The 27,315-nt window shown below is 44.2% G+C and overlaps 2 protein-coding genes across 3 annotated transcripts in view; both read right to left on the bottom strand.

Annotated features, from left to right (window-relative positions):
• Positions 1–6,346: 6,346 nt before the first annotated feature.
• Positions 6,347–16,156, bottom strand: LOC136576447 (uncharacterized). Of its 2 annotated transcripts, XM_066575730.1 has the most exons (5): positions 16,099–16,156; positions 15,839–16,015; positions 10,607–10,635; positions 8,211–8,545; positions 6,358–6,747 (listed from the first exon to the last, which is right to left on the bottom strand). In XM_066575730.1, the coding sequence occupies exons 1-5, from the start codon at positions 16,139–16,141 to the stop codon at positions 6,450–6,452; spliced, it is 882 nt and encodes a 293-aa protein (XP_066431827.1). In that variant the 5' UTR covers positions 16,142–16,156; the 3' UTR covers positions 6,358–6,449. The 2 variants fall into 2 exon arrangements, with proteins under 2 accessions (XP_066431828.1, XP_066431827.1); XM_066575731.1 differs by lacking the exons at positions 15,839–16,015; positions 16,099–16,156 and adding an exon at positions 13,692–13,818 and having other exon boundaries at positions 6,347–6,747.
• Positions 16,157–19,968: 3,812 nt separating this feature from the next.
• The window catches only part of FTCD (formimidoyltransferase cyclodeaminase), a 32,288-nt gene continuing 24,941 nt past the window's right edge, over positions 19,969–27,315 (bottom strand). Inside the window, exons 11-15 of the mRNA XM_066577379.1 lie at positions 25,027–25,188; positions 24,877–24,920; positions 22,884–23,022; positions 21,562–21,657; positions 19,969–20,331 (exon numbers count right to left, since the gene is read on the bottom strand). Coding sequence (XP_066433476.1) covers positions 20,233–20,331; positions 21,562–21,657; positions 22,884–23,022; positions 24,877–24,920; positions 25,027–25,188 — 540 coding nt within the window. The 3' untranslated portion in view covers positions 19,969–20,232. The remainder of the gene's footprint in view (positions 20,332–21,561; positions 21,658–22,883; positions 23,023–24,876; positions 24,921–25,026; positions 25,189–27,315) is intronic.

The following is a 27,315-nucleotide window of genomic DNA, read 5'->3' as shown; positions in this document are numbered from 1 at the left end:
TAAGCACTATTCTTTGGTGGGTGGAGCGCCGTCCCTCATTGTTTTTTCCTGCTTTAGTGCACATAGCGGACGTAACAGCATGTCTCCATTACATAAAGGTGACCTGGCCCTGCTTACGTAAAAAATTCAGTTCTATGCACATATCGTACATTTAAAAAAACAATACCCTAATTCAATTATATTCATTGAAATTGGCAATTCGTGTAATTAGTTCTATATGTGCTCTTTTCGTACAGAAATGCGCAAGGAAATAAAACATGCTGCGTAGTTTTTTGTACAAACAAAAAATGCACGTGTAAACTACGCTTATGTGAAGGAGCTAATTAAAATCAATGGGTTCTAATCACTGCGTGCTGCATGTACAATTTAAGCGTAATATACTGAGCAAATACTGGTCTAAGGGAAAGGGTTTTTTCAGGACTAACATAATAATATTGAAAACAAAGGGTTAGTACCGTGTTAGCCGGTAGAGTAAAATGTGATTGTTCCCAGCAAGAGAAACCACGTAATCTTGTAGATATGATACCTTTTAATGGCTAACAAAAATACATGATGTTATAGCGAGCTTGCGAACCCTTTCGGGCTCTTCTTCAGGCTAAAAAAGGAATAGCCTGAAGAAGAACCCGAGAGGTTCGCAAGCTCACTATTACATCATGTATTTTTATTAGCCATTAAAAGGTATCATATCTACAAGATTACGTGGTTTCTCTTGCTGGGAACAATCACATTAACCATAATAATGACATCAGGACAGGACATTAGTATCAGATCGGTGGGGGTCCGTCACTCAAAACCTCTGCCGATCAGCCTTTTAAAGTAGCTGCAGTGAGCACCGTGGCCGCTTCACTGAATACCAGGCACAGCACCGTACACTTAATAGTGGTTTGTCTGGGATTGCAGCTCAGTCCCATTCACTTGAAGGTGATGAGCTGCTGTTAGAGCTTCTTCACACGAGCGTGATTGCACGCGCAATACGCATAGAATACATATCATTGTTTTTCAATGGGTTTATTCTCATTGGCGCTTTTATGCATGCATTTTGAGCATAAAAAATAAACACAACATGCTCTATTTTGATGCGCAGCCTGATACCCGTGCAAATGCACAATAAACTGTGCAATTTCTCTGGGAAATCAACACAGCGGAGATTAACTAAAGCTCACAGCCTTTAAAATCACAGCGTGTGTTTTTGCACTTACGCTCTTGTGAAGAAGTCCTTAGGCCTATGACCAATAATTGTGACTTAACAGGAGTAAGAAGAGTCCACAGTGCTCAACTGAGTGCAGCGGACACTTCAATCAACTGATTGGCCGGGGTTCCGAGCGGCTTCTCTTCACTTGTTCTTTGCAATGGGTGAGGGTGGGACGGGGTGGAGCTAAGCGCCATCCCCACTCCTCCCATTGATGCCTATGGACAAGGGACGGGGAAAGGGTGGGAGATTAGCTCCGCCCACACACCCTCACCTACCCACAGACAGCAATGGGAGGGTGCTGGACAGGACGGCACTTAGCTCTATCCCCGTCCCGCCCCCTCCCATTGCAGAGAGCCAGCAGGGAAGAGAGCACAGGTGAGCCTGCATGTGGGGGATGAGAGCAGAGGGAGGGAGTATAGCAGCCACGCTGCTAAACTCTCTCCCTTCTGCGGCCGCTGCCATGGGCTCCCATAGTTAGGCCCAAAAGATAGTTCCAGGACTATCTTTTGGGCCCGAAGTAAAAACACTCTGAGCTATATTGGGCTGGCTGGGCGCTTTTATGTCTCAGGAATACGGCCATGTGATCTGATGCATTGGATTCCAGATAAGGTCAGACAAAGGAAGAGTAGAAGGGGAAAATTACCTCACGTGATCTAAACTCTATCCTTCTCTTAATACATCCCAGAATTGTGTTTGCCTTTTTGGCTGCTGCATCACATTGTTGACTCATGTTCAGTCTATGATCTATTAGTATACCCAAGTCTTTTTCACATGCGTGGCTTAGCCCAATTCCTCCCATTCTGCATGTGCTTTTTTCATTTTTATTGCCCAGATGTAGGACTTTGCATTTCTACTTGTGAAATACCATTCTGTTAGTTGCCGCCCACTGTTCAAGATTTTCTAGAGCTTTTTGAATGCTCTCACTAACACTAACGATGCAGGAAATCATCCTCCACAACCCCATCATCTTTCACACAACTCTCATCGTCTTCCACACAGCCCCCATCACCTTCCACAGATCCCTCTTGTACTCCACAGTCCTCCAAACAAGCCCTTTCGTCCTCTACTATGCCTCCAAATAAGCCCCATCATCCTCCAAGTAGCCCACGCCACTAGGCCACATGGTTTCCATGCCTGCTTTTGCATGCAAGCGTGGGCATTGAAGCCTGTCCAGTCTCACATGCAGTTTACCGCCGTGGGCCTGTGTCTGACACCAGGGAAGGGACACACAGAGTCATTTGGTCACAGTCACAGAGCTGCAAGTGTCACCCAGTGTCTCATCATCTGTATGAGCCTATCTGTGAGTGGAAGCTCCCAGGCTGTCGCTGTCACATACCGCCTGTGGCCTCGCCTCCTCCAGATTCAGCCTGGACTAGCTCCCTTCTGCTTGGGCCATTTTCATTAAAAGCAAAGGGCCATTAAAAGCAAAGCCAGACTCCAAGTTCAGACAGCTGTTTCAGGGTATTTACCCTTCACCAGTGTACAGTAGGAGTCTGGCTTTGATGTGTAAGACACGTCAGCTCATATATGTGCTTGTTATTTCTTATAATAAAGACTGATTTATTCTAAATATAGGTCTCATGATCAGTGGATGTGGTCCTGCTGTGCCACACACTGGTTTGGCTTTGGGACAAATTTAGATACACTTGAGGAACCCAGTCTTCACCCTTTCACTCTACCAATTGTGATCTGGGCTTTGCTGCAGAACCCCCAGGCCATGACACTAGAAGTGGTCCCGGTGATGTGGCTGCTAATTCAAGTAAAGGCCAAAGCGGCACCTGAGCGTGTGAACAGAGATGTACTCAGGGAAGTCCGGGATCTAGGCAGGCAAACAGAAGAGAGAGTTCTCAGATCAGGGCACAAGGAGTAGATTCAGCACAGTACAAAAAGCCAGGAGTTGGGTGTATAGTAGGCAGAAGAATGGTCAAAATAGCAAGCCGAGTTCAGGAGTGGAAAAAGCAGATTAATCATGGTATAGCCAGGATCTGAAACCAGGAAATCAGCACAAATAAGAAGCACCTTCAACTGGTCAAAGAGACCAAAAGCTTAGGCATCTTCCTGAGTAAGAATGTGTCTGATATAACCTGGGGTGCTCAGGGATTAGGTGGACCCAATTACAGTACGCATGCTGGCCCCATAGGACGGTGGATCTTTGCACTTGTGGCCTTCGGACAAAAGAGAGGGGCTGACAGGAGCAAGTGCAAGGCGCCTAATGTAGACAGTAAGAGCGTGTGCTATGGCCATCAGTGGGGACAGATAAGGCAAGATGGTGGCCACAAATTGTATCAATATGTGCTTCCTATGCTGTTTGTAAACTTTATTTGCTGTTTAGTAGAATGCATGCAGTATTTTCCTACAGCTCCAATAATGGCCATGACTTTCTATTAATACATCCTGGTCAGAAATTATCAGCTCAAATTGAAGTTCTCACCTACAATACACAATGATCATTTCTTTGTGGTCAGCAAACCCCCTCCATACAACTTCCGTAATTATGCCCAAGGAAGAACCCTAAGTAGGTTTGAAAGCTCGCTATAACATCATGTATTTTTGTTAGTCATTAAAAGGTATCATATCTACGAGATTACTTGGTTTCTCTTGCTGAAAACAATCACTTCCGTTAAAAAATGCCACATTTATTGCAGTTGGAATCCGACAAGTAAACAATTCTATGCCTTCATATGAAACTGAAGATGTGGAGGTAAAAAAGGCCTCAGACGTTTATGGACACTGTATTATTTCCCCATACAATTTGGAGGATATATGAAGCTGGAATAAGATGATGTGCATGAGCCCTAATATTTGATTATCCTTGAAGGGGATTCCCTACCAAATAACATTCCTCTCCTATGCAAAGGATAGGTTTTAAATCTACAGTATGATCACTACAGGTCCCACTGAAGGGATCACCACCAATCACATAATAGGGGTCCAAAGTTTCCCATTTCCCCTTACTGCACAACTGCAATGAAGAAAAGTTTATATAGAGCGGTGATTGAGCATGCACTGTGCAGCTCTATTCAGTATCAAAGGGGATGATGGAAGCCCTGTAGACTTTGAATAGAGGGGCAGCATGTCTGCATGGACACCACTCGCAGTGAGGAGGAACGAGGGATCCGTGGGGTACTGCAGATAGGTGATAAATGTGATTTGTGTGGAAAACCTCTTTAACAGTGCTCTTGGGCTTTCACTAATGAGTATGAAAAAGGGCTCCCATGGAAAATATGTCCTTCCTCATTGGGTAAAATAAAATATGGCATTTCAAAAGGATTTTCAAACATTTACATTGTGTAGTGACCCGGAGGGTAGTACAGGGTAGTCAAATAGTCTAAAAGTCCTGAATATCTGTCTATGAGATTCTGTGGAGACATAGAGGGTATCTTACAGGAGAGAGACCCTGTCTTTCTCCTACATCACAGGCTAAAAGTGTTTCAGCTTCCTTCGGATTGGCTGCTTGCTACTGGTTGCCTGATTGGTAGAGGGGGGAAGGAGTTGAGACAAGCCTGGGAAAGGGAGCAGGGTGAGGCAGGAAATGAGTCAGAAGGAGAGAGAGAAGTGCTGGAAAATGACAGGAAGTGAAGGGTTGGTGGTATGAAGTGATCAAGAGAGGAGGTAGTCTGCAGAGCTGCAGGGATACCTCAGGCAACAGAGGGGGGAAAAGAGGAAAAGCACCAGGATCAAGCCACAGTGAGCGGAAAGGGACAAGGCAAAGTCTCCACAACAGTGATTGTAACTTATCCCTGAAAATAAGCAAGAGTCAGAGGGGGTTCAGTTCAGTCAACCTGGTCACACCACCCATCTTTCTTCAAATAACTCCATTACGAGAACCCCAGATAACTGAGACTGGCAGGCTCAGCCTTGTTAACAGTGAGAGAGGGTAAGGAACCTTTACATGCTATTCTTATCCTCATAACAACTGTGAAAGTTAATGCTAATTGAAGTCTGCAAAGTATGAATTGTTAAATGCAATTCTGTTACAAGCACTGAGTAAACTGTGTACCTTCGGTTTACCACCAAAGCAAAGTAGACTCATCTCATTTACCATCCACACAAGTTCACCTTTTAAGGTACTGGTGTAATGTGACACTTCATTTAAAGCAGAGGTCCCAAACTCAAGTCCTCAGGGACCACCAACAGGTTGTGTTTTCAGGATATCCAATAGTAAGAGCACTTGTAGCAATGTCTGAGGCACCGACAATAATTACATCACCTGTGCAATACTGAAGAAATCCTGAAAGCATGAACTGTTGATGGTCCCTGGGGACTGGAGTTGAGGAACACTGATTTAAAGGATCAAACATTGCTAGCTTGCCACTTTCCCCCCTGCGTGCAGCTGAGGTAGGCCCTGCTCTGCCATTGTAGAGGGAGAGACCGCAGAGCCACCGTTGACACCCATCTTGTTTTCCCCATGGTCTCCCCCGCAACGGTCGGTGCCCCTTGGCTGCCGGACATTGCACAACTGATGGCTGCTATTTGTAGTGAAGGTCAGGAAAATCTACTTGAACTTTTCTTCTAGCATCATCAGGCAAACCAATATTCAATTAAATCTGAATTAAATAACATTGGCTACAAAATGGCTAATAAATAGAGATGAGTGAGCATACTCCATAAGGCAAACTACTCGAGCGAGTAGTGCCTTATTCAAGTACCTGCCCGCTTGTCTCTAAAGATTCGGGTGCCGGCGCGGGTTACAGATGAGTTGTGACGGTGAGCAGGGGGGAGAGAGGGAGAGAGAGATCTCCCCTCCGTTCCTCCCGCCCCCGCCCCCCCCCCCCCCCCCCCCCGTTCCTCCCCGCTCTCCCCTGCCGGCACCCGAATCTTTAGAGACGAGCTGGCAGGTACTCGAATAAGGCACTACTCGCTTGAGTAGTTTGCCTTATCGAGTATGCTCGCTCATCTCTACTAATAAATCAAATAAAAGACATAGGCCCCCTGCACACGAGCGGAAATTCCGCAGTGGGATTTCCCGCAGAATTTCCGCCCATGCCCGTCTGCATAGGTAGATAACACAATCCTAGGTAGACGGCCGTGATTTGTCCGCATGAAGATACACGCGGAAAACAAATCGCGGCATGTTCTATGTCAGTGGTGACAGGCCAGCTCCGCTCTGCGCATGCATCGGCTGGGCGTCAGCTAGCACACAGCACAGAGAGGAGACGCCGGAAGCGGGTAAGCCGCAGGGCTGTGCAGGGGGCACGGGTCTGCATCCCGCTGCTAGAATTCTTGCAGCGGGATCCAACCTGTCTGTCTGCAGGGTTTATTCACCAACACATAGCAAATAATCACACGGGTTGTATGTAAATATAGTGAGTGATACTGATACTGATACAATGAGAGGTTTTGTGCAATGACACCACAGTAGAGACACAATATGTTTACTCTGCATATATAGCAAGTATGGCACAATTTTAAAATGAGTTTTGGTGTATTCAGTCATGTTCTTCTTCATTGCTTGTAAGGATCTTGTATTGCTTTTAAGGAAACTTGAGTGTTCAGATTCAACATATTCATCCTGAAGCCATTTAGTCTGAATCAGAGCTGCTAGAAGATCCATGCTGTAAGAAAAGAGGTGTTTATTCATCCTCATGCAGTTACAGGATACGATAGATAACTTATGGCTCAAAATGTATACATAACATTTTTGCTATGACACCTCAGTTGCATCATACCCACAACAAGTATGTCATATATACATTTTCAATTGTAAGTAGCAGTAACACAACTTGTATATTCCTAAGCAGGCACATGCAACTTAGCCAGGAGTTGGCAGATACAAGAATGCCTTAATATGTTTCATGTCACACCGATCTGCTCCTTTCAGTGATTCAGGTGGCCCAATGATGTCATGATTGTGCCAGCTGTCATTCTGAAAGAACCAGGTTTTGGCAGAAGAGACCAGACCTCTTCTGCATCCCTGGATAATAGCGTGGAAACTAGGCAGATGAGTATTTCTTTTTTTACTACTGGTGGCCCACTGTGTGGTGGCACTTAAATTTCGAGGAAAGGTATTTTTCAGAGTAAACTATATGAATTACTGTTCAAGGGCATACTATGTGGCAAACTTACCTTTCAGAGCAATTATATAGGATATCTTTTAGGGGCATTTTGTGTGGCACTGGGCTCTAAAACACTACATGGCTCTATGGCGCTGTTCAAGAAGGGAGCACAGTTTATGGCATTGCTTTACAGGGCACCATATGTGACACTGTTATTTTTCTGGAGGAGTTATATGTGGCACTTTTTCGCGGGTGGCACATCATGTGCCGCTATTTTCAGAGGAAGAGTGTGTGGTGCTATTATATTCTGGGGGCACGCTGGGTGATACTATTATTTTAAGGGGGCACAGTATGTGTCATAGTGAGAGTTTGTCTTAATATAGAGGTTACGTTTGTACAAAGATAAGGAGCTAAACATGTCTGGGTAGGAGATGCATATGTAAGTCATGGCTGGGGGAACTAGAAAAGGTAAGAGAACAACTAATCAGAGACCACCGAGTCACCAAATATAATTGTTCATTCTGCCTCCAACTACATTGGGTCAGTACTGGATTCACCAGTATGGTCTGCAGCATGATGATGGGTAGCGCATTTCTTCTTGGTGGAACAACTCCCTGCATTCATTTACCATTTTTTTGGGCCACATTGAGACAAACCTATATGGAAGTGGTTAAGCTGACTTTGTAATTTGTGTTATGATCTTAGTTCTGGTACTGTATTTATGTAATGAACTTAGTTCTGCGATTAAAGGGATTCTATCATCAGGTTCCTATTGCCCAAACCACCGTTAGCATGAACCCGGAACTGAGATGCCTGTTGACCCGTGGGTGTTTTATTCTGAAACACTGTGGCATTTCAGAATAAATACACTTAGACGTTTGACTCAGAGTTGAGCTCCGAGTCACGGAGACTCTCCTGTCCACTGCATGCTCAGGCTTCTGGGAAATTTGATTTGCTAAATAAGCCTCAGTGTCTTGAATATGAAGATACATAATTGATATCTTATGCATGATGATCATTACCTTCCCATGTCCGTGACCATGGTGATTATGCTTCTTGTGTTTCTTATGATGCCCATGTTGATGAGGAAGGCAGCCAGGTGCACCATACCCATATTGGCCAGGGGGTCCATGATGGCCATAGGGTCCATGATGGCCATGATGGCCATGGGGTCCATGATGGCCGTGGGGTCCTGGTGGAAGGGCATACCCAGGAGCACATCCACCTGGAGGAGGAGGGTAAGTAGGCCCAGGATACCCTGGGTGTGGCATAGTGCCTGGAGGGCATTGGCCTGGATAAGGTACTTGTTGAGGAGGATACCCTGGTGGTGGATACCCAGGCTGCCCATAGGGTGTTCCTGGAATATAAAAGGAAATTATAAGTAAGCCATTACAAAAGATGAAGACGCTGATCCCAGTAAAAGATAAACAATATGTATGACAAAATGGAAGACCTGTAAAGATGGTTTCACGCAGAGCATGTTTAGGAGAAACAGTATTGTAGTTAGATAAACCAATATGAACCCATGATGCAATATAAGTAGTGAATTATTGTGGTTCTTGCCTTCACTTTTTGTGCTTTTTTTGAGGTCAGTGTCTGCACGATAAGATAGGATGGACCGCACACTGTGTTCTCCGTGGGCAGCGCTCATAAAAGCTTATAATATTCTTTAACAGCCGCTATCCCACTGGAGAACAAGGGTGATGTATTTAGAGAACCGACAACCCGCTGTTCTCTAAATACATGCAATGACGTTCTAAAGGGCTGATTATCCCATTAGTAGCTAATGCAAAATGATCGCTCAAAACTGTCAGTTTCTGACAATTTTTGAGCGATCATCTGTGGGTGTAAATGCACCTTAAGACTTGATGGTTGAATTTGATTACCAATAACAAAAAACAAATGTACTCATGTTACAAACTAGAATTTCCTTTTCTAATCTATTTTTTTTACCAGGTTTCGTGGGGTTTTTTCTGCCTGGCCATCTGCTGGCTACAAACAGTACTGCAAGAGGTAACGCATTGGATAGGCTCAGACAGCAGAGCGGCTGACAGAATACAGTTTGAAAACCCTGTCAGATGTCTTCCAACATCGGAGCTGTACAGGCTTAAATCATAATGTCGGAAGATGTCCGACATTGGATCATTAAGTGTAAAAGCCACACTCCGGTCCTGGACAAACAAAGATGGCCGCAACACTTCTCTGACAACCTGAGGCACACTTTGCATTATTATTATGTATCAGTAGTCTGAAACACTACATGCTGCTTTAATGGTCTATGGAAGCAGCTCTCGACATTCAAAGCAGTTTAAACTGTCTTAGGCTGGCTTCACAGAGGTGTATTTACGTGCGTATTTGCGCACACAAATTTTACGCACACAATACGCAGAAAATGGAACCCATTGACCTCAATGGGTTTGTTCACATTTCTGTATTTTGGTAGCGCAAAAGAAACACAGCATGCTTTACTTTTCTTGGTATTTTGCACTAAAGGTCTCCATAGACGTCAATGGGGGGTGTACACAAATGCGCGCGCAATACACAATGAAAAGCGTGATACACTGTGCAGTTCTGCTGGGAAAATAACACATCCATTACAGCCATTTCAATCAGTGCATCTTTGTTTGCCGTACGCAAATGAACATGGCTCGCTGGAGAAAAAGTACAACAGAATACGCCAATATACGCACAAAAAAGCCTCATTCCTTCCACAGAAAAATTGCACTCACCTTCACATGGGCGAGCGCGATATCGGGTCATGCATCACAGCGCGATATCACGCGCAAAGATAGGACATGCCACGATTTGTTTTCTGCATCGCTCATGTGTGTGTCCCCATTCACAACGCACAAATCTTGCGCGGTTTTCTCGCCCATGTGAGGCTAGCCTCTGGCACATGCAAATAGGCATATGCACATAGTTAAGGGGGCCTTAGACTAATGATGCATACTAATACACACTGTGCATAAGCTAGTCAGGGAAGCGATGCCGCCATCTTTGTTTGTCCCAGACCAGAGGATCGCTTTAAAGTTTCTTAAGGCTGATTTACACAAACGATTATCGCTCAAAATTCCTCCAAACAATGGCTTTTGAGTGGTCATTTTTGTGTGTAAATATTTGCCCATCATGAGTTCGGCTCAGCCTAAAAGCCATTGTTCCTGATGAGGGACCACATGCTAAGTGTGGGCAGAACAATGGACATGTATTTAAAGAACAGACCAACTGCTGTTCTGTAAATACATCTCCTGGCAGCTGATTAACATGCAAATGAGGTTAATTAGCTGCTAATGGACATTAGCAGCTAATTAACATCATTAGTAGCTAATGTAAAATGATAGCTTAAAGCTGTCAGTTTCTGACGAATTTTGAGCGATCATCTGTCAGTGTAAATGGGGTCTGAGTGTTTCAGTTACTTTACCTTGGTTTGGGTTCCACATTGTGTTGTGTCTGAAAGAGATAAAAATGATAAAGATTAACATATGTTAATTAATAGAATTTAATGGTGACCATGACTACCGCACATTTAAAAATTACGCACAAAACTCGCGCGAATAGGAACTATATTCTTTTGAATGGAGTCGCACACATGAGCGATGTTGCGAGGTAAAAAAATCGCTGCATGTCCTATTTCTTCACGTTCCCTCGGAACTCATCACCCATTGTTGTCAATAGGACAGTTAAACACATTTTAGGTCGTGCGATGTGCACACGAGTGCGACGTGATGGATCCCATTAAAATCAATGGGATCCACAGGCAAAATGCACGTTGACAAACGCGATATCAGGTCGGATTTTTTGTTGGACGGACCGGATTCCACATGTGGGAGGCCCGCAGCAGATTCCGGCTGTGAGCCCGGACAGTGATCCTGTGTTTCTGAATTTTACTCATGACCGCGGCGGTCATGCGCAGTCCTTTTTTTTTTTTAATGTTTGTTTTTCCCACGCCGTTGCTATGCGATGACAGAGGTACTGGCGGCCCATTCGCAATGTAATTAGCTGATGGGCCGTGAGTCAGAGGTTTCCATTGCCTTCAATGGAGGTCGTCTGCGCAAAGTCCACAGCAAAATAGAGCATGCTGCGATTTTTCCTCCACTCACCGAAATCGCTATTTGTTTCCGCGAGTATGAAGAAAAAAGCGATTTTTTGACATACCTTTCAATGCATGCCATTTGCTGCAGATCCTCTGTGCGGACGTTGGATTCCGCAATTCAAATCCACCCGTGTGAGACTGCCTAATACGCAGTGGATAGAACCCATTTATTTTAATGCGTTCATTCACATGACCGTGTTTTGTGTGCATGTTCTGTTAAACCTAATTTCCCATTGAAATCAATAAGAGCACGCTAGTGTGGTTTTTTTGTGCGCGTAGATACACAGGGCATGTGCACGCAAAAAATGCTGTAAAATACGCACATACGTGCATGAAAATGCAACACCATTTGCACAAATGTGCTCACAAGTATGCTCATGTGAAGCCAGCTAAGGTGGGAACATCTGATCTGGCACAGATCCAGCTTAAAATACCAGAAGACAAAACGTTGCATGCAGCACCTTCTCTTCTGTACAAAAGTCGTCTAGCTGGGCAGAAAGCGGGTGAACATCATTATAGCCCATGGAGTCCGGCCGACGCTGTTCGGTTCCGTGCAGAGACAAAGCCATTTGGCCGCGGGGACCACCCTTCCCTGCTTAAGGCTTCTTTCACACAAGTGCATAAATGGCGACGGTGTTTTTACGTTTTCATGCCCGCTCCGTATAAGCACCTGAAAGGGCGTTTTTCTGCAATCACGGCCAGCGTTTTCTTGTCCATTCACATGACCGTGAGTGTCGTTTTTAGCGAAAAAATACGCCGCACCCCAAAATTTCCTCACTCTACCAAAATCCTCAGGATGCCTTCAAGTGCCTATATAGAAGCACCCATAAGCTTTTCGCAGCATTGGACACTGCAAAAATGCCCCCCCCCCCTTTCTTTCCCTGCTCACATAGGAGTCTATGGGACCCGCCGGCGTATATTGGCCAAAAGATAGTTCCATAATAAAGTTATAATAAAATCTGTTCTTGAGCTCATGCTGTTCTGCAGAGCACAGTCACAGTCACATGAAGTGACACACTAGTTTTATGTGCAAAAGTTAATTATGCTTTTGTTATGTAATTAAGTTGAGTACAAACAAGGGTGTGAAATGTGAAAGTTTACTTCCCCCAAAGTACTGTCACATTTAAAAGGCTGATTTATGGTGCAATGTTAGCTAAACAGTCACACAATATGTAGCAGCTTCAATGTATTTTTACCTAAGAATTAAAAAATATAATAAAACTGTAGCGTGTGATGCCAGACAGCCATCTAAACACTTCAGCTTGGGCTACATGATATCGTGCAATGTTGTAAGTTGCAATTTCACATGATTTCCAGCAAATTTCCAGAACATTGCATCAAGACTAGAGATGAGCGAGCGTACTCGGAAAAGCACTACTCGCTCGAGTAATTTGCTTTATCCGAGTATCGCTGTGCTCGTCCCTGAAGATTCGGGTGCCGGCACAGAGCGGGGAGCTGCAGGGGAGAGCGGGAAGGAACGGAGGTAAGATCTTTCTCTCCCTCTCTCCCGCCCGCTCTCCCCTGCTCCCCGCTGCGACTCACCTGTCAGCCGCAGCGGCACCCGAATCTTCAGACCCGAGCACAGCGATACTCGGATAAAGCACATTACTCGAGCGAGTAGTGCTTTTCTGAGTACGCTCGCTCATCTCTAATCAAGACTTGTTACTTGTAGGAGACTTCATGATCGCGGTCCAACATGTGACATATGACTATATGGCATGGGTGTAATTATAGGCAGTGCAGAAGTTTGGTTGATATCTAGGTCCCTAGTGGGCAAAAAAATGTTTCTATATCCTATAGGAGACACTACTATAAATGATATATCATTGGTAGGGTTGCAGATTTTACATAGAGCCCTGAAGCATCAAGTTAGCGTCAAGTTGAAATATACATCAAATGCTGCATAATACACAGAGACAGAACAATTAGAAAGTGCTTTTTGTACATATTTCCCTCTCTGCAATGCAGGTAACTGGGATCAGAAATGGATTGCTACCTAGAGATGTAGGTAATGAAGATCACATTCCAGTCTATTGACAGCTTTGACATAGATACCCCAATATTACTAAGCCAGGAGGTACAATAACATGCACTATCACCCTTCAAACAGATGATGAAGTCATATATTAGCATGTTCTGTATGTAAACCTGAACAATTTCATTACTCTTAGAAGTTCTATTGTATGCAGTAGGTCCTGGTTTATAGCAAGTGGACATATATTTTTATAGAGGCTGTTGACATTGCCAAAATACTCAGAAATGAGAAAAAAATCTTGACCTTAGAATTTAATAGCGTTTCCATTTGGTAAGTAACTGGAAGGGAGAAACAGTTTGCAATATTCAGCACAAATTCCTGACTATTCTATGTACTAAACGCCTTCTCAGGTTTTGGATAAGCCAACGGAATACTTACCTCGAAGGGTGCTTTCTCTATTTATGTTTTGATGATCCTTAGACAAACCGGTTTGCTCTTTGTCAGTTCCACGCCCTTGGAATGCATTACATTTGCATACAAACCCACCCATAACACGGAGCATCTGTACTTTCTTCCTTTAGCATGAGCTATAAGCAAACCCCATCTCTTCAATCTCAATAACCACCAAGTACAAGGATGGACTTCATGCACTACTGTAGGTTGACAGTCAGTACTTCATAGACTACATTGGCATTTTTTTGATGCACCATTATTCCACGTGGGGCATCACCATTATCCTTCATCTATTCATTCACCACTCGTCATTGTCACATGATCACAGTACTCTATGCAAAAACAGAGTCCCATCAGGTTTGCATTAAAGACCCTTTGAGCTGTTCTACACAGGACGACTGTCAAGCACTTAATTGCTCGACAGTTGTACCACCGACTGTTCAGTTTTGCATGATCCAACAGTTACCTGGACCATAATCGTTCTGTATAAAGGGGCCACTGAACACTGTGAGCTGTTTCTTGGGGAGGCACTGTATTCTCCTCTGGAAGCATTGCTCATCCATAATACAGCATGCATTGGAGCATGCCATAGCCCAAAATAAAAACAACCTCAGGCTGCCTCTGTAAAAAAATCGGAGACACAGAATGAGAGTAATGGTGGCCATACACAGTAGATATAGATCGGTTGGACCGAAAAATTTCAGCAGGACTGGATAATCATCTAATGTGTACGGGCGCTTCCCAATTCTCACCCTCTCCCCTTCCTAATGGGTATACCTAATGGGTGTTTGCAGGCAGCCTGCAAAATGGATTTTTAAGCTTTAGCAAGTAAATTTAAATTTATATCTAATAAAAGTTATATTTTAGGGAACTTGGTATGGGGGTGAATGCCTTTGTTACTTCGGATTGGCGTATGGCAAATGTGGTGCCAGCATACCTAAAGGAGTCAAAAAGAAAACCTGGAAACTACAGGCCGGTAAGTCTAACTTCTATTGTGGGTAAAATGTTTGAAATGTTATCCTGGAGTACTTCAATGAAATGAGCTGGGGGATTGCGCAGAAAAGTGGTAAATGAGGTTTAACACTGATAAATGTAAATTATGCACATGGGCAGAGGAAATACATGTCCCCATTACATACTAAATGAGAAAACACTGGGTAAAACTGACATGGAAAAGGAGCTAAGGATCTTAGATAAGTGTAAACTTTATTGGAGCAACCAGTGTCAGGCAACTGCTGGCAAAGCAAATAGGATCATGGGGTGCATCAAGGGAGAACTAGGAGCACATGACAAGAACATTGTTCTTCCTCTTTACAAGTCACTGGTCAGACCACACATGGAATATTGTGGACAGTTTTGGGCACTGGTACTCAAGAAGGATATATCAGAACTTGAGCGGATACAAAGGCGGGAGACTAAAGTCATAATTGGAATGGGTGGACTACAATACCCAGAGAGGTTATCAAAATCTGTTTTTATTTGGTTTCGATAAAAAACGTCTGAGGGGGGACCTAATAACTATGTACGAATATATCAGGGATACAGAGATCTCTCCCATCATCTATTTATACCCAGGACTGTAACAAGGGGGCGTCCTCTATGTCTAGAGGAAAGAAGGTTTCTATATCAACATAGAAGGGGGTTCCTCTCTGCCTGAGGATGTGGTGATGGCAAATTCGATAAAAGAGTTCAAGAGGAGCCTGGACACCTTTCAAGAGCGATACAATATTACATGTTATAATCACGTCAGAAGGGTTGTTGATCCAGGGATTATCCCGATTGTCAGACATGGGACCAGAAAATAATTTTTAACCCAGAAGGAGGAAAACGGTTTTCTATCTCATTGGGATTTTTTGCTTTTTTTCGGATCAGCATTGCAGGAAAATAGCCTGAACTGGATGGACACAAGTCTTCCTTCAGCCTAAAGTACTACGTTACATACTACAACCAGATAAGAAACTATAGCTTGTAGGTTTAGTATTTCTAAAGGTGTAATACAATTTTTTCAAGAAAGATAAGTTAAAGAATTTGGTTTACTTTCTGCACGCCCATAATTTCTGATAAGGAGTCTGCTTCATTCCAGCCGATCACACCCTATATATGCATAAGAGCTACAAATATACAGTACATACCTGTACCACTCACGGGAATCAATGGGGCTCTGTTTCCTATCGAAGTAAACCTGCTTCCTTTTGGAATAGTGATGGCATATGAGGTGGTGGGAGGAGACACAGAACAGGTTTCATGGAAATTCTGAGTCATGTAGGAAGGAGGGACGAGACACTCCCTGATCGCACCTGATACCTGTACTGTGGAGGTATACAGAAACAGGACAACATTTAGTAACCACAAAACTGGTGACATTAATAGTAATTATATAATGAAAGTTTACATTTCTCCCCATAGGAGCAGCCCAGAAATAATTCAGCCAACATTTTTCTGTAAATCCCTTCGATCTTGGACTGTCAGTTTAGTTGTATTCTTGAGGCTGGCTGCATTTATTCTGGTATAAGAGAACAGCAAGAGTATTACTTATTCATCTGTGTAATATGGCTCAGTCATGGGAAATCAGGGCATTCCTTCTGAGGGCTCGGTCAGACGAGCGATTTTTCTTTGCATGCCTATGTGCACAAAAAAATGTGCTCTACAGATGTGCAAACTGCGCGTGACCGAAGCTCCATGCTTTTTTTTACATGTGCACAAAATAGTGTGTTCAGGCCTTCAGTGTGCAAAGTTTTCTATGCCAGTTCACTGGAGCAGCTGTGCCTGTAGAAGCGCAGCTGCTCCACGTAGGTCCTCTCATCACTGAACACTGACAGCACTGTCACAGGGTTCAGTGATGATGGGACTCCCCGCCGGCACAAAAGAATCCCCTGTCACAGCTGTGGCAGAGGACCGTGATGCTATCCCATTGCTTTCAAAGGGGCCAGTATTGCTGCCGTCCCATTGAAAGCATGGGGTGCAGGCAACCCCTGCAGCGATGATTTTCGGGGTGAGGGATGGGGGGTGGGACTCTTCTCTCCATCCCCGGAAGTCACTGAATAACAGCTGAGTGCTGCCTCTGATTGGTCACAGCGCTCAGCCAATCAGAGGCAGCACTTTCAGGAGGTGAGGATTTTTCAACCCCCAGCCATCAGAATACAGAAGAAGACTGCCGGGGATGGGGAGAAGAGCCAGAGAGTGCTTCTAGGGGAGTTAAGCTTTTTTTTTCCCTTTGCTACACTTAGGGATGATTTTCGGGGTAGGGCTTATATTTCAAAAATCATCGCTGCAGGGGTTGCCTGCATCCTATTGCTTTCTATGGGGTGGCAGCAGCACCTGCCCCATTGAAATCAATGGAATAGCATTGTGGTCCTCTGTGACAGCTGTGGCAGGGGATTCTTTTGTCCCCGCTGCAGACCCCTCATCACGGAACACTGACAGTGCAGGCACAGTGTTCAGTGATGAGGGGACTCCCTGCAAGGATTAACGGAACCTTTTGGGAGTCCCCTCATCCCCTGTCACTGCTGTAACATCACACGATGTCTTTACACGCAGCATGGACCGTACCGGCATGCATGTCCTATATTTTGCAGGTACGAGTATTTTGTGCCTCTAAAAAACAGACATGTGAACACTTCAGAGGAATGCAGTAGTTCTAATAGGCACGAGAAAAAAAAGAAATAGCTCCTCTGACCGGGCCTTACAAAGATTTGGGAGGCATGGCCAGGCCTCCCAAGCACAGAGTTAACTGCTTTCACTGGGGCTACACAGAGACTTAAAACGTAAAGGCTATGGACACTTTGGGGGGTAAAGTTTTTTACATAAATGCAAGTATTTGGGGCTGACAATCATTTTTGCAGTAGGGTTTAATTAAAAATTTTGCACTGTTTTGTCTTCTGCAGCTTCAACGTTTCACTGTATATAGAAACTGCTAATAACTCACTGGGAAGTTGCCTACTAAAACGTAGCTGAAAAGTAAACTAAAATAATGGGCAGATGAATCCAAACTAAATTATTCACATTTACTACTATTTCAAACTCATCCTAGACCTGATGCACCAAATTGTCCAGGATAAGAGTGAAAAAATACAAAAAAAGCCCAAAACTCAGAACCCCTTTAACACAGAACCTCATCTGTGATTTTGCTTCCCATTTAGTAAGTTCATCCAGGGTACCCTATAAAGATAGGTCATTCTGTACTGTATCTATAACACTATAGAGCTTTGTATCATCTGCAAATTCAAAGTTTTATGACACTTCATTTACAAACAGGAAAAACAGTAATTGCCTCAATGCAAACTCCTGGGGTACTCTATTTAGTCCAGTGTTAACATGACCTGTTCATATCTATTTTTTGTAACAGCATCCAATATGGCCTAAAAGACTATTCAAATTCTGCTGTATAAACCAATGGACCATAACTAGTGCAATAACCACATGTGACAGTATCAAATGCCTTTGCAAAACCCAAATATATCCCATCTACTGGCATCCGCTTGTCTAAGTTTCGGTTTGCTACTTCATAAAAAATAAGTAAATTGGTTTAACACAACCACCCCTTCGTAAAGCTTTATTGGTTTACAGTAATTATACGGTTATCTAAAACATACTGTTCAATTGAATCTTTTAATAAACTTTGAAGTAAGTTTCCAAATATAGAAGTTACTTTTTTTTAATATACTGTAGGGCTAACATTAGCTTTTTGCCACTCCATTGATACCTTACCTGCATGTAGGAGTTACCACGAGTTACCATAGAGAAGAGTTACCAGGATGGTGAGCGGTCTGCAAATCATGTCCGATGAGGAACGGTTAAAGGATCTGGGAATGTTTAGCTTGCAAAAATCAAGGCTGAGAGGAGACTTAAAGGAGATGTCTCGTGGAAGCAGTGAATTTTTTTTTTTGCCCAGTCCCCCTAATTAAACAAACATTACTAATTACCCCTGTAAATTACTTTCCTAGCTGGTTTCTACTTACCGTTCCAGCGTTTCAGCAACTTATAAAACTTTTTCCCAAGATGGCCGCCAGCTCTTTTCGCATCGCTTGCTGCAGCCCGCCGTGCGCGCTCCCGAGACGCTACCAGCTGTGTCTCCATGGCAACCAGACGCCCCGCAGCCGCCGACCGGACCCCTGGAGTGAACACGGCCGACCTGTCACCCACTGCCAGGCAGAAGGTAACCGGCGCAGCCCCCCCCCCCCCATCACAGCGGCAGCCCCCTTGGCCCAGCGACAGTCCCCCCCCCGGCCCAGCGCTAGTTCCCCCGGCGCAGCGACAGCCCCCCCCCATCACAGCGGCAGCCCCCCCGGCCTAGCGCTAGTTCCCCCATCACAGCGGCAGCCCCCCCGGCCCAGCGACAGCCCCCCCCCCGGCCCAGCGCTAGTTCCCCCGGCGCAGCGACAGCCCCCCCCATCGCAGCGGCAGCCCCCCCCCAGCCCATCACTTACCAGGACAGCTGGACGGCGGGACAGCTGGGCGGCTTCTCCGGACAGCTCGGCAGCTCTGCACCTTCCTCTAACAGAGGAAGGTACAGAATGGCCGCTCCAGCGCGCTCCCGAGCAGTGACAGCTCGTCTGCGCATGCGCAGAAGAGCTGTAGCAGGGAGCACACTGAAGCGGCTCGTGCTGAAAGGAGAAGACCGGACTGCGCAAGCGCGTCTAAAAAAGCAAGCTGCCGGCGAATTTAGACGGAACCATGGCGACGAGGACGCTAGCAACGGAGCAGGTAAGTGGAATAACTTCTGTATGGCTCATATTTAATGCACGATGTATATTACAAAGTGCATTAATATGGCCATACGGAAGTGTATAACCCCACTTTGTTTCGCGAGACCACCCCTTTAATATCTGTCTACACATATCTGAAGGGCTGTCACAGTGCAGAGGGATCAGCCCTATTCTCATTTGTACAAGGAAAGACTAGAATGAATGGGATGAAACTGAAAGGGAGGAGACACAGATTAGATATTAGACAGTGAGGGTGATCAATGAGTGGAACAGGTTACCACAGGAGGTGGTGAGTTCGCCTTCAATGGAAGTGTTCAAACAAAGGCTGGACAAATATCTGTCTGGGATGATTTAGTGATCCTGCACTGAGCAGGGGGTTGGTCCCAATGACCCCGGAGGTCTCTTCCAACTCTACATTCTATGATTCTATAATGGTCAGAAATGGTGTTACTCCTCATATACGCAGACAGCTTAGTCTAAAAAGTCACCAAAAAGTGCCGATATGGTTTAAATCTGAAATATAATGATTTTGCAATCACCAAGCGAACACCAGGATGTAAATTCAGCTCAGTAGTTTATTTACATTCGTTATTTCCGAACCCTTGTGGTACATTGTTTCAGTCAGTTAGGAATTAGTAAAACTTGCTTTGGAAGAGAGAGATCACATGGCAGGAAAAGATATCTGAAAATCAGAATATCTCAAAGAATGTGGCCAGTATACCCCAGCTGGAAACTACATAGTGTTAGTGTCAAACTCTATGTCTCTTGTACCAACATTACTTTAATCATGGGTTGAACAGTCACCAGTATGACAGCAAACTTTATTTTGTTAAATTTAAGTTTCGTTCCTCGCAAAGTTGCAGCACAGATTCAACAGACTTCATTGCCTCATCCAACAGGTGGGAAACCCTCTTCTGCGTCTAAGGAGAAACAAATACCCAAAAATGTCAGATTCAGCAGGTCTGCCTATGCAATCCAATGTAACAGTCAGCGGATAATATCATTGTGCCCATTTTACACAAAGTCTAGTAGCTGTCAATTATGTCCATCATTTAATTTTTTAGCTTCAAAATTCTACAATAATTAGTTGCACAATACATCTTTATGGGGGAAGAAATTCTTTTGACATACTTGATGATTTAGGCTGCGTGTCCACGGGCGTTGCGGTATTCGGTGGCGGATTTCCGCCGCGAGAGCCGCCGCCCGGGAGCAGGAGCCAGCAGACCGTACTCTGCAGGTCAGCCTATTGCATGCTGCGAATTGCCGTCCATGAGCGGAGAATCGCAATGATTCTCTCCTCGTGGACACGGGGCCGGCGCTTTCCATAAGCTTCAGACGGCGTGATTCGCCGGCGATTTACTGCCGGCGAAATCACGTTCATGGACAGGGGGCCTCACATAAAATTCTCGTTGCCTGCAACCACCACTAGGAGGCACTAACAGCATATGGATTTATACAGCTCATATTGAGCTCTTTGAAAGCTGTATGCAGTGGATTCCCCTAGTGGAGGCTGCAGGCTATTACAGCATCACGGCAGTACCCTGCCTCTATAGTAGATAAACCACTGACTCATACAGCGCTAAGAATGACCTGTTCAGCTTTTAGTTTGGAACATTTCAGCCAAATTTCTGAATCGTCCATTTTTTAAACAAAATTGCATGTTATTTTCATTAAAGTCATGCTTTTCACAAATCTGCAGCATGGTCTAAAAGCTCTACAAAATCCCAGTAGAATATATTGTGTAAAGGTATGCTCACACCCAGCAGAATTATTGCGGTTTTTCCACAGCAGAAAAACCGCTTTAGAATCCACACCATTGGTGCAGATTCTGACACAGATTTTGATGTGGATCCGCAGCAGACCTTTCAACTAAAAGGGTGATTTTGAGAGCGCTGTGGAATAACTTGGCGCTATACAGATAAAGATTATTATTATTTATTAGTATGATATCTTTTGATCCATGTCAAAAATATAGTGCCGATTTTGGCGTGAATCCGCACCAAAATATTCTACATGTGATTGCACCCTAAATAAGAGTTCATAAAATCGGCTCCTATGAAAAGAAAAAAATATATGACAATAGAAATATGCAAAATATGTTAACTTTGAAATATTTATGCAGCATTTTACACTAAATATATTATTATTACCTGACATTTAAATTCTTCATCTTTGATCTCTCTGAGGTTGATGAAAACATTGAAATAAGCCCCAAACACTCCAGTCTCTAGAGCTTTAGCTGCCACCTAAGTTAGAAAACAAAATCTAAAGTCACAAATGTACAAGATTACAATTAAAAAATAAAATCAAAAGGAAATATTCAGAGCGCTCATAATCATTCAGTAAGGCTGCCCGTCCATGGACGATTTTGCATTGCATTACTCGCGGCGATAATCCATCCGTGAGTAATGCAGTGCAAGGTTTCCATAGCGTTGCTATAGAAAGCGCTGTCCCCTGTCCACGAGTGGAGAATCTCAGTATTTCTCCGCTCGCGGGACTCAAATTGCAGCATGCTGCAATTTGCCGCAATTCTCTCCAATGAATGTCATAAGACAGCAGGATAAATTATCCAACTTCTCTTTTATAATGGTTTTATAGTGGTAATAACTAGAGATGAGCGATTATACTCGCTAAGGCTAACTACTCGAGCGAGTAGTGCCTTAGTCGAGAATCTGCCCGCTCGTGTCTAAAGATTCGGCTGCCGGCGCGGGTGACAGGTGAGTTGTGGCGGTGAGCAGGGGGGGCGGTGGGAGAGAGGGATCTTCCCTTCGTTCCTCCCCGCTCTTCCCCGCCGCTTCCCGCCGGCACCCGAATCTTTAGACATGAGCGGGCAGATACTCGACTAAGGCACTACTCGCTCGAGTAGTTAGCCTTAGCGAGTATACTTACTCATCTCTAGTAATAACCACTTTTCCTGGTGCTCCCAGCTCTGGCATCTCATGCTTTCTGGTACCACCGGCGCCTTTGGGTCCATATTCCCCAGTCACAAGAGTGATGTTCTATCCATGTTGACTGATGAAGGGGTTCACCCCAAAACGCATATCTGCTGTTTTTAATTTATTAATGAAAAGAAGTTAGATAATTTATCCAGCTATCTTATAACATTTATTGGAGAGCAGCACCTAAATACCATTTTTTTTTCTTCATTTACTCCACTTGACCATCGTTGGTGGATGTGTCTGGTTGGCAGTGCCTCCTCGGTGTATTTCGGTACACACATATACAATTTTTCATCAGCTCCTTTTGAGATTTCTGAGCCCTGGACATTTGTCTGGATCCCAGACCCTTGACTTTACTGGGTTTGCTCCACCCCTTCTCTCCCTCTCTTCGTAAACTCTAAAAGTGACATTTTCTATGGAAATCATCTCAGGCTGCCATAAGAATATCAGGTAGTTACTTTTATCAGCATTAGTTCAATACATTGTATCATAATCAGAAAAACATTGTAATATATTTAATGCCATGTCAATACCTGCAAGTCTGATATACATGATGTATTGCCATGTTTGGCAAGCTCTAACAGTGGCTTCCACAAAGTACTTATTTTCTCAGCCAAACTTAAGGGCACACATATTGCCTCCTTCAGGCCGTTCTGCAGAGCCTGATAACGTCTGTTGAGAGAAGAAAAATAAAACTTTTGAACTTACCATAAAATCTCTTTCTCATCTCATTCATTGGGGAACACAGCTTAGAACCATGGGTATAACTACTTAGAAAGTTCACCTCCGGAGTGACTTTCGTCTCTGGAAGTGAGCTCCAAACGTGCCTCCACAGGGACTGGGAGGGATGCCGATGCTAGGGAGCTGTAAGAATGCCTTGAGCAAGGAGGCCTATTTCATTTCTGGGATCTACCATGTGGAGGGTTATGCATGGCAAGATCATCATTATCAGACACGCTTGGTGGTGGTGGTTGATGGGTAGAGCAGCCTGTCCATAAGGTACAATACCACCCGAGAAAGGGAGCATGCCCATTCCAGTTCGGCTGATGGCGGAGATTGGACAAGAGTGCCTGCAGATAGTTCCCTGGCCTCCCGAATTGATGGGAGACAGTTGGAGCATAATAGCTCAGACTGACCACATGGAAATTTGGTACTACAGCGAGCACAGGCAAAATGCGTTGCTCAGATTGGGCCCTGTTTGGGTCCGTCGGCCCTGGAGTCACATATGGTACCAAATACTGTGTACTCGTCAGTAAAGTGTTCTTGTATGGGCCTACTGCTATGGGCACTGCAGGAGGAGCAAAGGAGGAATGGAACGTGCCACCAGACAGCGCTTATCTGGTCCTGGGATGGTGTGGAAGTGAAGCTGGAATACTGATGATTCACTTAAAGATGAACTGAATGAGCTTGTTCGGTGCACAACTGGTCACAGCATACAGCAGGGAGCAGTGTACTTGTGCAGAGAGGAAAACAAACAGGACCTGATGGCAGGTTTTGTAAGCAGAGGAGGGAGGGGACCAATCAAATAGGAGAATACTGGCACCAAGAAGGGAATTAGAAGAAGGGCAAGAAGCCCACTCCCCTCCCCCCGGGCATGGGAAGCCGCTATTGCATGAATAAGGGAATATGCCGCTCCACCGGGAGTGCCCATTGGTAGGCCACAGCCAAGGCCTAGATTAGGGCCGGGAGGCCAGGAAGCGCCGCGAACGACTGCGAATGTCAGCTCCCACACACTAGTGACTGAAATACCTGTGGGAGAAAGAACCGCCCATGGTCTGGGCAGCAATGCGGCGGGAGTAAGGGGAACATGCTACCATGGTAATAATTCCCCACCAATGATATAACAGTAATGACAAAGTGTCTGGTGAAAAAAATGCATCGGTGGCAGGGAGCAGAGAGAAGAGAGGCTATTTAACTCCACCCTGGGCAGCTGCTATGGTCCCACCTCTCCTAAGCAGGCAGTATGCACTGGTGCTAAAATAAGCAGTGGACCACAGAAAAAAAAAAGGGGGATGAAGTCAAACTAACGTTGACCGTGCCTCCTTGTCTTCTGAGGGTCAGGCTGGCAACAGAGAGGTTAAATCCAGCCCTCCTCAGTGGGGTAAACAGGGAGAGTCTGAAGCCAACCCTGTAGTCCCACACTCAGGGAGGTACAACTGAAGACCAATGAAAAAAGAGGCCTGCCTAATACTAACAATAAGCGTACGAATTATAGTTCATTGTTCGATCATTTGCTGTGCTTACACTGAATGATTATCGTTCAAATACGAACGGTCCAGCTTTTGGGGTTTTTTTAACAAAATTGTTTAAAAAGTGCCCATAATCAAATGGCTATTCTTATCGATATACAATGCAAATAGTGATTTAGCAACTGCCTCGTGCTAATGCTTTCCAGGAAATTAGAAATACATTGGTTAAAGAATAGAAGCTTATAGATTTAAGTTAGTGCGTCTTTGAAAAAACAACCTTTATAGTTCATGGTGTTATAACACCATTGTATTTGCAGGAGAAAACATTTGAACTCACTTCTGTTGCTCTTCTACAGTGTCTTTAGGAAGCTTTAGAGCAGCCTGCAGATGGGGACACAAAATGGAAAAGAAGGTAGTAAAAAAATGTTAAGGCTAAAGTGCGGAGAAACAAAAAGAGTCAACACTTTTTTAATAAAGTTTTTTTTACCATATAGCTTCCAAATGCATTAGAGTCTGAATCGACAAGCGATAAAAACTGGTCGACTGCACGATGAAAAGGAGGAATCAACTCTCTCATCACTCCATCCAAGGATTCATATTGACGTTTTCCATAAGTCATCTGCCCCACCATACATCCCAGTGCTGCCCCCTACAATGAGAATGTTGCAGTTAGCGAACCAAATTCCATTTTTTATAGTCAGTACATTGTAATAGCTTATTCCTAAATAAAAGCATTGGTGGACACAACCAGTTTAGCATCAAACCAAATATCCATGGTGCAAACTTTGAATTATTAGGTAACAAAATAGTGAAGAGACAATGCTAGGTTCACACCATGGTCTACATGTCCAACAAACCAGTAAACATTCATAGTCAAAGACTGTCCTGAGGACATACATTTGGTCAGAATAATTCAGTATATCATGACTGAAGAGATTCAAGACTCACTCCACTGTAAAAGGCACCCATCTTTATTTAGACACACATCACTGACCTCCCCACAATTTACCAAGTCCTGTCGAAATAAACAATAACGTTTGTAGGTTTTGGCTAAACAAGGTCACAGCAGTGATTAATTGATTAATAATAATGCTTAAAATATGCTAATATTAATAACACTTTTATACATTTCTTATGACCCTTTAACATTTTGAATTACATCAATATAAACCATTAATGATTTTACATAATGATATAAGAATTCAAGAAGAAGAGTCTATGGAGGCAACTGTACTCCATCATCTCAGTGCGCTCCAACACTATTACCCTTAGTTGCGTCCATCTAGGCCAAGGGCACCCATTAGACTCCTTGCACCCATTCCTCTTAATACTCTCTGAATAAGAATGAGAACTGAATTCTCTGAATGGCAAGCCATTTGCAGCCAATGGTCACAAACTGAAACTATAGTAAGAATGACCCATCCTCATGAATCAAGAGCGGCAACAGGCTGTTGGGCTGACCGCTAAAAACGCTTGTAAGGATGCAAGTCCTAGGCAACTTATGTAAAACAGTCCACTTACGTAAGACCACTTAGTCTATTTTCAATCTCTGCTTAACACACTCCGACAATCTAAAAATGCTAACGAAAAGGCTAAATGGAATAATAATGCTAAAAGAAGGCTAAACTCTCATAAATTGACACACATTCCTGTTCCATTCCATCTTCACCAAAAATCCATATGATACCGGTTAATGTGTATTGTTGATAACAACCTGACCCTTGTGTTATCCTGTAATTGCCTCTCCAAAAAAATGCTTCATAATATCCACTCTACCTTTCATTTGAAACCAAAAAGCCAGCGCTGCAATACAACTTTAATGCTGTCAGCCAGTCACCCTCACTCTCACATGGGTCCACACATGATAACAGTGTCTCCCACTCTTCCTACAATTTTACATAAGACCATGTAATAGTCTTTAAAGATGGAATTAATCCTGCTGCCCCAAAAACCCAAAACCGCACTTCACAGCCATTCCTGGTGGTAAATTCTAGCAGCTGCTTGGTCTGGTACAGTATCACTGTAATCTCCACCTGAAATCATCAGAGAAGCCAAACTGGTCTGCCTCAGTTTCTTTGCTGCCCCATGTCCACCTGAAACACTTCTGGACTAAGAAGGGCCTTCTGAAATTCTCTCTCCTCTACCTCTGAATTGGCATCCTTATTCTGTATTGAGAGCAATGGGCTAGCCTAGCACCACGGCTGCAGTCTGTGATGCTGCTGACCTGCCATAACTGACAGGCAGGGATACCATGTCTCTTGAGGGCCAAAGGTATCCCCACTGCCTAGACTCTCCCTGGCTCCTGCAGAGGCCCATACTGTGAATCGCTGTATTGTCAAGGGCTTTCATGCAACCACCCCCTGTTGGGCTACACTTCCCTGCTGTAGCTACACTTCCAGCTAAATCTTTGCTCCATGTTGGGGCTACCATTTGAATGGTCCTGCCCCTTCCCCAGGACTCTGTACTACAACATGATTTTATGTCTGTGTGTGTTACAGACATTTAGAGAGCAGGATCTGCAGCTCTCTGTGTACAGCCTATGGAACACCGCACACACAGCACAGCAGCAGCTCCTTCCTTGAGAATCAGAAGTACACTCTGTAGAGTGGAAAATGGGGGAAAATACAGGACAAAGGTCATATAATGACCAGGAATAGTGTTATTCCTCATGTACATACATAGCAGCTTACTCTGAAAAGTCATCAGAAAAGTTAGAAAGTCCTAAGATCATGTAACTCTAGATTTGTGTAACGTATTGTATAAGTAAGGCAAAGTA

Source organism: Eleutherodactylus coqui, chromosome 8 (genome assembly GCF_035609145.1).
Source record: "Eleutherodactylus coqui strain aEleCoq1 chromosome 8, aEleCoq1.hap1, whole genome shotgun sequence".
NCBI lineage: Eukaryota > Metazoa > Chordata > Amphibia > Anura > Eleutherodactylidae > Eleutherodactylus > Eleutherodactylus coqui.
This window is presented reverse-complemented; position numbering and strand designations above follow the sequence as displayed.

Coding starts and splice junctions, on each gene's coding strand:
- LOC136576447 (XM_066575730.1), bottom strand. CDS start 16,141: ATGTTGGCTGAATTATTTCTGGGCTGCTCCTATGGGGAGAAAT. Junction 16,016..16,098: donor CTGCTCCTATGGGGAGAAAT/GTAAACTTTCAT, acceptor ATACCTCCACAG/TACAGGTATCAGGTGCGATC. Junction 10,636..15,838: donor GATTCCCGTGAGTGGTACAG/GTATGTACTGTA, acceptor TATCTCTTTCAG/ACACAACACAATGTGGAACC.